Source organism: Glossina fuscipes, unplaced genomic scaffold (genome assembly GCF_014805625.2).
Source record: "Glossina fuscipes isolate IAEA_lab_2018 unplaced genomic scaffold, Yale_Gfus_2 3, whole genome shotgun sequence".
In the NCBI taxonomy this organism is placed as follows: domain Eukaryota; kingdom Metazoa; phylum Arthropoda; class Insecta; order Diptera; family Glossinidae; genus Glossina; species Glossina fuscipes.
In genome coordinates this window covers 5,753,893-5,763,953 of record NW_023998417.1, presented here as the reverse complement: position 1 = coordinate 5,763,953, position 10,061 = coordinate 5,753,893, and the positions used below count along the sequence as shown (strand labels likewise).

Genomic DNA, 10,061 nt, shown 5'->3' with positions numbered 1-10,061 from the left:
CTACTTGAAATGTTGACTTTTCCAATCAGTCTTTGAAAGTGTTGATTAAATCCCATAGCTTTAGTGCTTTAGAACTTTTGTCTTGGAATTTATATCTCTGGCTAAATTAATTGTAGTAATAATAATAATAATAATGCTAATAATAACTTTCATTAATCAAATTTTTCAAAATAATTCGATTCAAGCAGTTGTGACTCTCTTTGCTGGCCATTTCAAATAAATAAGTGTTAAAGCTTTTATTAAATTATATTTTCTCTAAAAGCGGATAAAACTTCAATTCACAATTCGATTGCGAGTTTTTCTCTCTTCTGTCAGTTACAAAGCAACAAAACAAAAGATTTCACATCGATGCTCATTTTCCTTTTACTACTAACTTGCTTAACGCGCCTAATATTCAAAATCCTAATATTCAAGCTATAAAATGCTTGCTAAACAGTTGTGTGTGTAAATTGTAGGCTTATGTACAAAAGTGATTTACTGATCGATTTTTAATTCGATTCTCAGTAAAGTTCACATGTTAGTTGCAATAATTTTTTATTCAAATAATGCATTCATAGAACACACACACACCACAGTTTCGAATACAACTGAATTAATATAATTTCAAAAGAATAATAAATTCTTCTAAAAGAAACGTAATAGTAGATCATGTATACTCGAATATGTTACATTTATTATGTTACCTTTTTTTTATTTTCTTTCATTTGTTTTGAAAATCAATATCAATGCGATCGAATTTTATTATAAAAAAAAAAAAAAATATATTCCATTAAATATATTTCTTAACATAAATATCAATATAATTTTGTAAATAATTTTTTTAAAAAAAACATTAAAGCTTTTTTCGGTTCAAAATCCTTAGAAATAAATGCATAAAGACGTTTCAAAGTTCATTGATTTTGCTTTACACAATAACAGATTCAATTAGAGTTTTCAAACAGCAAACCTTCTTTGCAACGCAATGCAACATAAACGCATCTATCTATCTTAAAATTTAGTCAGTATCGAAATATTATTTAAAATTTGTCTATATATCATTATACTCTGCTTATCTTAAGTTCCTGCGGGAAGATTGGTAAAACCCAGAAGGTCTTCAGATAGACCCAACTTTTATTAAATCGATAGATTCAGAATAATTTCTTGCATCTGCAAGCTTGTCGATCTGTATGTCCGCCTGTCCGCCTGACCATGTGTTCTTGTATTCAATTTTCAAGCTGCAAATTTTCGCGATATTTTAATGAAATCAAATGCACTCATGAGTTCTTTACACTATTGAAAATGTTGCGGATCGGTTCACTATTTCAATCATTTCTCATATAACGACTTATTTTGCTAAGTCATTATAAGAAAAAATATTATAATTTTTAAAATTTCGCGGCGAATATCGCTTAGTAATATCATTTCGGGATTCTAATTTGGTGTGAAAACTTTGCATTGGTTGTGGTAGCTGTTCGAATCACTTACCAACTGAGTCCCCTTATTTGATTAAAGTACCTATTTTCCAGAAATTCTTGGTGAAAATTCGTTCATAATAATAATTTGATATAAACGTTAACCTTACGCGAATTTGGATCACGTAGATCTATTTTTTGATCTAGTTTTTAATATTTTATTATAAAAAATTTATCCTTAGCAAATCAAGTAAAGAGAATTTGGATCACATAGATCTCTTTTTTAGACCGCACCATATATAAGGGATCCGATGAAAGCAAACCCTTCTATTGCGACAAAACCTAGTTTATGGATTGTTTTGACGGAAGCACCTAAATGATAGAAAAATCGATGACAAGCAAAATTAAGTTTGAACCTTGAGTATCCTCCAAAATGAGGGCTTTCATGGAAAGCATTATGCATTTGCATAAAATTATAATAATTATTTTTAATGTGTGCGGTGTGGGGTATCTAAACGACCGCCTTGCCTGACTGACAACGATCTTACTTGTTTTTATTTAATATTAATAAAGTAAACCGGATGGCGTTGGATACGGGAGAGCTTGTTCTAAAACTTTTATTATTAATATTATTATTTATTTAGACCACGGAAATAAATTCTAGGTCGAAAAGCAGAATATGCACTAGCAACTATTTCCATTAGCTCGTTTCTTTATGAAGCGGTAGGCTAGCTGGTTGTTGTAATCATTCCAAAAAAAAGTTGAATGTTTTTCTCATTTCAAGTTTTCCAGGTGCTTTCAACACATTCGTAGACGAAAGGCTTGGCCATTCATCTTCTTCACAATTGAACACTGGAGGAGTAGAATCCTGAAGAATTCATTACGGTATCGCATTACGCAATAGCGGTATTAAGGCAATCTCTTGCAAGTATTTTATTCTTAACAGGGAAGTAATGTGGATGGTGTAGTGCTTCTTCCGACAATTTTCTCTGTAATTTTTTTTCTAAAGTATTTTTCATTATTGTACTGTCCGCAATTAAACGTGCCGCTCGATATCGAAAATAATATTAATTTTATGTCCGCAACTGGCAGCAACGTTCCTTACTTTATTAATTGAATTTAAAAAGTTTCGGATAACTTTTACTATCGATCAACTATCTGTTGTGATAAACGTTTCGAGTTTAGCTTTGCCCTCAAGACATGTGGTTTGAAGGCGAAAACTAATACAATTCCTTGGTCTAGTTTTTTTCCAGCTCTCTTAGATTTCAGTTTCTTCTCATAGTTCAGATTGCTTCGTCATTATAGTTCAAATTGCAATAGATGCACTGATACCCACAGAGCGTACATTTTTTTTTACAACCGGCAAAATATCGTATTATCTTCAATCTTTCAAAGCTAGAGAAAATCCAAACATATTCCTTTCCAGATGGAAATATGCTTTTATCTGTTCGTAGCTTCACTCCATATCCTTATCGGTTTAGGCAATACACTTGAATATTGATTATAAGTTTGTTAAAATAGATTCGCGTTGAATGTGTATACAATCGAATGTATCCATTAATCTTACTAATGGATCTGTGGTATTCACCCGTTTAAAAAAAAAAAAAGAAAAGAAGAGCTATGAATATAACGAAACAGTCAATAACCAGACAAACAGCTGCTTGAAATGACATAACACACAACAGTAAAAAAAAATATGAAAGCAAAGAAAGAAAAAGAAACAAAGGAAAAAGAAAAAAATATATATATATTAGAAATTGAAAACCTTGACCATAACATTAAAATATATTTATATTCAAATTATTAAAGAAGAACCTCAACCTTCAGAGAAGGTTATTTTCTTTTGCTAAAGAGCATAACAATTTTAAATAATGCATTAAATACATTTATGTATTTATACAATATTTAATTCAATTGAAACTTTTGAATGAGACATTAAATTGTATCCTAATGAGCAGCGTAGCAAAGTATAAAATTGATATTTTTTTATAATCATTTACTATATTATTGCCATTGGTGTGTTGCTATTAATTTCTTAATTCAAATCAAATAACGATTTGACCTTTGCTACATTACTGGACCTAAAGTCTCACGTTATTAAATTTGTTTATAACGTTCGTTAATAAACGCATATAAAATTTAAAAAAAAATTGTTTTTTTTTTGTTTTTTTCTTATCCATCGATAATAATATTTGGCATAGTTTTTGGAAAAGAAAAACAAACTAAAATATGTGTAAAAAAAAAAAAAAAAAAAAAAAAATCGCATATTTAATGTCTTCCGTATATTTTTCCTTTTCTTTATTAACTATAATATACGTACATAACATACATACATATACGGTTTAAAGCGAATTTTAAATACCCACCGAACAATACTATATAAAAAAGCTATTGCTTGATTTCTTGTAAGCACAACAAAATGTACTCTAAGTTTCTCAAAATTCGATATATGTATATAGTGAAATAACCTTTTTTTCCTTAAAATAGAAGAAAACCAAAAATCAATTACACCACATCACAATCAACTATGCCCATCACCGAAAAATGCCATTCATTTTGGTAAAACGTTCGCAACGCCCAGAAGCTAGCAACAGAAACCCCACAAAATATATATATTCGTGATGAGCATCAAATTCTAAAACGATTTAAGCACGTCTGTCTGTTCGTCTGTGTAATGTCTGCTGTGAAAATCCCCACCGCAAAAATGATGCTATCGACTTTAAATTTGGCAAACACATTGCAAGATCTTGCAGGCTGGTTGGTATTAAAAATAAGCAAAATCGGTCGGAGGACGCTCCCACAGTAATATATAAACGGAGAACTCCTCCTATTACTTATAAACTATGGCAGATAAATGTACAAAAAATTAAAGGCATATTTTATAAGTAACTGTGCAAAAATGAAAAACTTGACTACGCCTACCCAATATTATAACCTATTAAAAATTAATTTTCTTTTTTCAATACCTTAATACGACCTAAAAACAAACTTCAAAAAGACCATAAAGTTTCAAATTCGGAATGCATGTGTCCATCTGTCTGTTTGCGCAACTGGATAATATTTGTGATAAACATTTTCCCATTAGCGAAAATGAAATATCGCCTACAAATTTGCAAAAGCATTTAAACGTGACTCGAACTTTTCCAAGGATACGTCTACAATGCCCACACGGTTATTCCGACTGAGCAGTTACTATAGCTACGACCAAAGAAAAGTCTACGGTACTTGAGATTTGAAACCCGTGAACTCTAGCTTGGTTCTTACCTACACAAACACAATGATTTGAATATTCGCTTAGTGACAAACATACTTAGTTCGATTCTTCGTCTATTTACGTAGAACAAAAATAAAATTTAAAAATTATTTTTAAAAACTTTTGTGAAGCTTTCCAAATTTATCAACATTTTTGAAAATTTTTCCAAAAATGTTTTTAGAACTTTATTGAAATTGTGATGAGTAAAAAGATATTTTGCAAAAGGTATTTATTTCGGAAATATCAGGGGATTATGAAAACTTATTCAAAGCTCGGTTGACTGTTGGATGTTCATCAAAATGAATATCTAAAAGTCCCGTCTCGGTTGTCAAGACATTAGTATCATCTTTTCTTCTTTTTTTTTTTACTCCACAAACCTTTTCATTGATGCGTCTACATTTACTGGCGAGAGACTGACAGGCGGGCTGACTGCCTATATCAAGTGTTGTTTATATCGTCATCTGTTAGGGGTTTTTCTTTTTCTTTTTAATTTTAATTTTAAATTAATCAACAAAAAAAAAAAACACATTCCTTTTATTTTGCCGTTCTATTCATTTTATTGTTATGTATTGTAGTAATCGTGAGTGTGATATATTTAATGATTTGATTACGCAAATTGATTTCGAATTTGTATATAGTTTTGTCTTTTTAATACTTATATGAATTTATTTTATATAGTTTATAGATTGATTTGCATTAATTTGCGGCTAAGAATGACATATTCATGTTAAATGTAAACGACAGCTAAGGTATCGTAAGGGTAAACAATAAAAGACTTTTTTTTTTTAAAACTATCAACTACTTAAACGAAGAACATATGTATGAAGGAAGAAAAAAAGCCTTTATTACCAAACAGTTAATGGAATGATAAACATTAATATAGAAAATTAAAAATAAAAAAACATATATATTTGAGTTGAGTGTGCTTTTTTCTTTAAATAACTAGTTTTGGACGAACTAATTTTATAAATATTTTCTTAAAAAAAAAAAATATATATATATATTAAATAAACCACAAGAGAATATTCAGGGGATAACATTACTAATATATGAAATAAATTAAATTAAAATTTGTTGTTCTTTTCTTTAAATTTCAATTTCAACTATAATTCATTAAGCTTTATAAGGTTTGCTTATTTTTATTTTTTTCTGAGTAATAAGAAGAAATAAAAACTTTCTTTTTTGTTCTCAAATACATTACATTTGATTTTCATCTCATTTCATTTTAATTAATAATTTTTTTTTTATATTTTGTAAATTTATGCTGTTTTGTATAGTCTTTCGCTAAGCGTGTTTCTCTTTTTTTTCGTCGTGTTTGATGTTCAAAAAAACCAACGTAACACGTATGTGTTCGCGTGCATACATATGCAGCCATTAATGATGTTGTTGTTTTTTTTAAGCAAAGTGGTATTAAAAAATAAAAAATCATTTGTAGACTGCCAAGAGTTTCGTTTAGAAAGTAATGGGTTCGTGGGGTACTCTGCACTCACCCACAGTAACGCGATACATAGCCATTTCCGATATGCCGTGATAGTGTACGAAGGCAGCAGCAATCACTAATATATGAAATAATTGATGCGATTGAAACTGTTGGATTGAAAGAATGAATACATGAACAAAATCTTTTTTTGTAAAGATTTAGCAAAAAAAAAAAAAAGGAAAAGAAAAATTCATAAAAACTGACCCATATATCAAATTTTCCAGGGAACCATCTTTCTGGGACTCGCAAAGCATATAGTAAAGCTCCCGATATGTATAAAAGGCCTTAATAAGCATAAAAATATTATTATGATTTTCGATTACATGAATATGTAGCACTCACCCATTAAAGCTAGCCATCCCAGGCTTGTCTGACTTATCTGACTGAACCATCCTTCCATATAGCCGTAATGAATTGCTGGTATAACACCGGAGAGGCCGAAACTCATGAAAACCCCAGCTCTTAAAGGACGTAAAGTTGGCTCCGAAAACTTATCCCATAATGAAACAATGATGGATAAACAACCCAATACGGAAACTACCGATAAATATATGACTTTAGGCTGATAATGACAATAGAATCCATAGTAAAGCCATGGAACAAAGGAACCCATTATAAGTAAAGCGATACCGCAATAATCTAATCTGTGATCAAAAAAAAAAAAAATAAATAAATAAATAAAAAAAATCAATTAAAAATATTTATAATACAATAATTAATTATCGAATGGATTGCTCATACTTAGAAAACAGTCTTCCAATCTCCACTGAATGACAACTGACCGTATGAAAAGCGAATGAAAAACCCAAACAAATAATGGCCCCAGCAAAGAAGGCACCAAATATAATTTTTTCCTGAACTTGTACTTCTACTGAGGGTCGTGATAAAAAATATGCAGCCACACCTATAAAGGCTACGCAGCCCAATAAATGCGTCCATATATTTCCAGTTTCCGTGTGTAAACGGAAAATCGATTTAAAACAGGCGGTAAACGAAGGCAATGGTGGACGATGGCCACGATGAAGAAAATCATTATCCTGCAGCCATTTAGGTAAATTTTTGTAATGACAAACCTTCCAACTCGCCTCCCAAACCTTTAAATGCAAAAATCGAAATCAAACAAAAAATTATATAACAAAAAAAATGTACGAGTTTTCATATAAATTAGAAACGCGCCTTGAAATGAACATTGGATACCCACCAACAGATGTTGTCTTGATTTTTGGCTTGTTACTTGATTGTATTTTGCACCCTAGTAAATATTTGTATCAAATATTAAATCGATATCTACTATAGGTGTGTGATAACAATATTTAACATTTTTTTTTTTTGTTCAGCTTTATCTTTATTATGCCATTCTTTTTGTGAAGCAAATCGCGCTTATTTTGAAACTTGCTGTATACGCGTATATGTATGCAGTGCTACGTTTTTACATCAATTTTTTCCATTAATTGTTGCTTGATAGCATATCTGTTGGCCACTCAAAGCATTTTTTTAAAGTGAACCTTAGAGGGCCTCGCTATCAGTTTGCAATTTCTTAATTTTTGTGAAACAATTGATCTTTAACCTTCGACGAGGAATATAGATACGAAGTTTTAGCTTTTAAATTACATATCACAAGACTACGCGAGTCCGAACAACAGCTAACAGACAAAATTATGATTATATTTAATATATTTATCAACAAGACATACTTCAAGGCATATAAATAAACTTGATAGGGCATACAATATGGATTTCTAGGTAATAGAGACGGAACGACATAATCCGAATATAATCCCATCCATTTCGGTGGTGGGTATAAAAATAGGGAAAAACAGAAATTCTCACCACCGTACCTTGCGTACAAATTCCTCGGCTTGTTCGGCAGCATTGTGAGCCAAAGCTCCTAAGTCAATTTCATCGGAAAGGACACCAGCCTTTAGAACTTCTGTCATCTAGATATAAGAAAGAAGAAGAACATGTAAAGAATATAAATAATTTTTGCTAAGACACAAATTACATTTAAATTGATTTTTTTTTTAAGCGTTGTTGAAACACGTGAAAATGCTATTTACATTCTATTAACGATTTTGTTCTTAACATTTACCACGAGCAACGTTATTGTATATCAAGCACATGTTGGCTTACCATTAATTGTCACGTTTTCCATATATATATATATTTCTAATTTTAGTGAAAGCAAAAAGTTTTCGACTGAAAGTGGTTTGTGTTTTTCTTAACAACACCGTAAAGTACTTTAAAGGCTATTAATGCTAATGAAAATTTTGTAACCAAGTGCAATGAGCTACATGAATACATATAGATATATATATATATATATATGTATGCATATGTATACATTTTCTAATGCTATGGGGCTAAGTGTGTGAACTGTACAATAACATTTTTATTTTTATTTACCTCGGCTTCAATTAGTTGAGTGTCTTCCGGTGTCGATGGTAAAGGGCATCCAGCCTCATCTTCATCCTCTGCCAAAACATCATCATCTCCTAGCAAATCTAAATCATTAGCACTTAATGCATCGGCATGATCCCAAGCACGTCGTTTCCTTAAAATCATTTTAACTTCATCGAAAATATCGTCATCTTCATCGCTACGTGCACCGGATACAATTTCATTGCAAGAGTGCACCGGACTATCCAAATCGCTTGCCGATGATTCATTAGTACGAATTTTTGAATAATCTACAACGGAGATATCATGATTTACTAAAGTAACTGATGATTCCGTAGCCATTTCAAGAGTTCAATTTTCCGTTTTACCGCAACAATCGCTACCCAGATTTTTATGTTATATGATTAGAAGAGCACGCTTAGTTACGCTAAAATATAAAAATAATATGATAAATTTCTCATTATGTATATATGCGTGTATGTAATGTTACTGTTTTCTTTCGTAATTAAATTTATGATAAGAAAATTTGTAATCACAAACTTTTTTTTGTTAATTCCTCTTGAAACTACAGCGAACTTGAAATTTCTTTATTTCAAAAATATTTTTTTATTGTTCATTACCACAAGAGTCCCGTAATTATTTGGTAGAAGAAAAAAAAAAAAAAAAAGAAAAGAAAGCGTATACCGACAAAATGTATTTAATAGAAATGAACTTTGCAATGATTGTTTTGATATGCGACATTTAAGAACGTAATAACTTTGTTTATGCTTATATGTATGTATGTATGTAGATGTACTCATCTAGGGACAGTTAGATGTTTGCATGTGAAATTCTCATTATCGTCTTCCTCTGGCACCCCTGTGTATATACATATGTATCTCGATAGAAAGCGTAGCTTGCACTTCATTAGATAAACAGAAAGTTATGTGAGAATATATTGAAAGCAATAAACAAAATGATTCTAATCAGTTAGCATGCAGTTATACGTGTATTGCGAAAAATGCCGTTTAATCGATTAAAAAAAAAAAAAAAAGTGTGAGAACAAAAAATGTATGAATATTTTCTTATTAGATTATATAAAATAAATGATTTTTACATTTTGAGAAGAAATTAGCAAAACTCCATCAGATAAAGAACATAAACAATACGTTTTTTGGTTCTCGTTCTTGATCTACTTGACGTGGCGTTCTAAGTACTCTTTTCTATACGTGTTTTATTTTTATGTTTTTTTTCCGTTTTATTGATATTATTTGCTTTTAGTTATTAATTTCTCTCGAATTCTGAATTATAACACCAATTTATATTTGTTTTAATACTCATGCACACACACTCTCTTTGACCCCAATTTGATTACAAACTTTTTTTACTTCATTATATATCGATTTCATAATTATTTTTTTTATCCCCTTTCTTTTTTGTTACTTACTGCGCGCTTAAAATTCCTATTGCAAAATTTTCTTTTCGTGAAATTTGAAATGTATTTGTTTCTGGTAGAAGATTATTATTATATTGAATTTTAAGACGAAATATTATTTACTAA

At 30.2% G+C, this 10,061-nt stretch overlaps 1 protein-coding gene across 2 annotated transcripts; it reads right to left on the bottom strand.

Annotated features, from left to right (window-relative positions):
- Positions 1–6,033: 6,033 nt before the first annotated feature.
- Positions 6,034–10,049, bottom strand: LOC119635118 (adiponectin receptor protein). Of its 2 annotated transcripts, none has more exons than XM_038029706.1 (7): positions 9,948–10,049; positions 8,528–8,948; positions 7,963–8,061; positions 6,866–7,218; positions 6,467–6,768; positions 6,329–6,408; positions 6,034–6,231 (listed from the first exon to the last, which is right to left on the bottom strand). In XM_038029706.1, exons 2-7 carry the CDS (start codon positions 8,861–8,863, stop codon positions 6,097–6,099), a joined length of 1,305 nt encoding a protein of 434 aa, XP_037885634.1. In that variant the 5' UTR covers positions 8,864–8,948; positions 9,948–10,049; the 3' UTR covers positions 6,034–6,096. The 2 variants fall into 2 exon arrangements, with proteins under 2 accessions (XP_037885634.1, XP_037885635.1); XM_038029707.1 differs by lacking the exon at positions 9,948–10,049 and adding an exon at positions 9,618–9,718.
- Positions 10,050–10,061: the final 12 nt, after the last annotated feature.

What these genes read in the sequence shown, in the direction of transcription:
- LOC119635118 (XM_038029706.1), bottom strand. Translation starts at nt 8,863, where the DNA reads ATGGCTACGGAATCATCAGTTACTTTAGTAAATCATGATATCTCCGTT. An exon ending in ATTGGAAGACTGTTTTCTAA is followed by an intron (nt 6,769 to 6,865) that starts GTATGAGCAATC and finishes TTTTGATCACAG; the next exon opens with ATTAGATTATTGCGGTATCG. An exon ending in CTGGAAAATTTGATATATGG is followed by an intron (nt 6,232 to 6,328) that starts GTCAGTTTTTAT and finishes TCAATCCAACAG; the next exon opens with TTTCAATCGCATCAATTATT.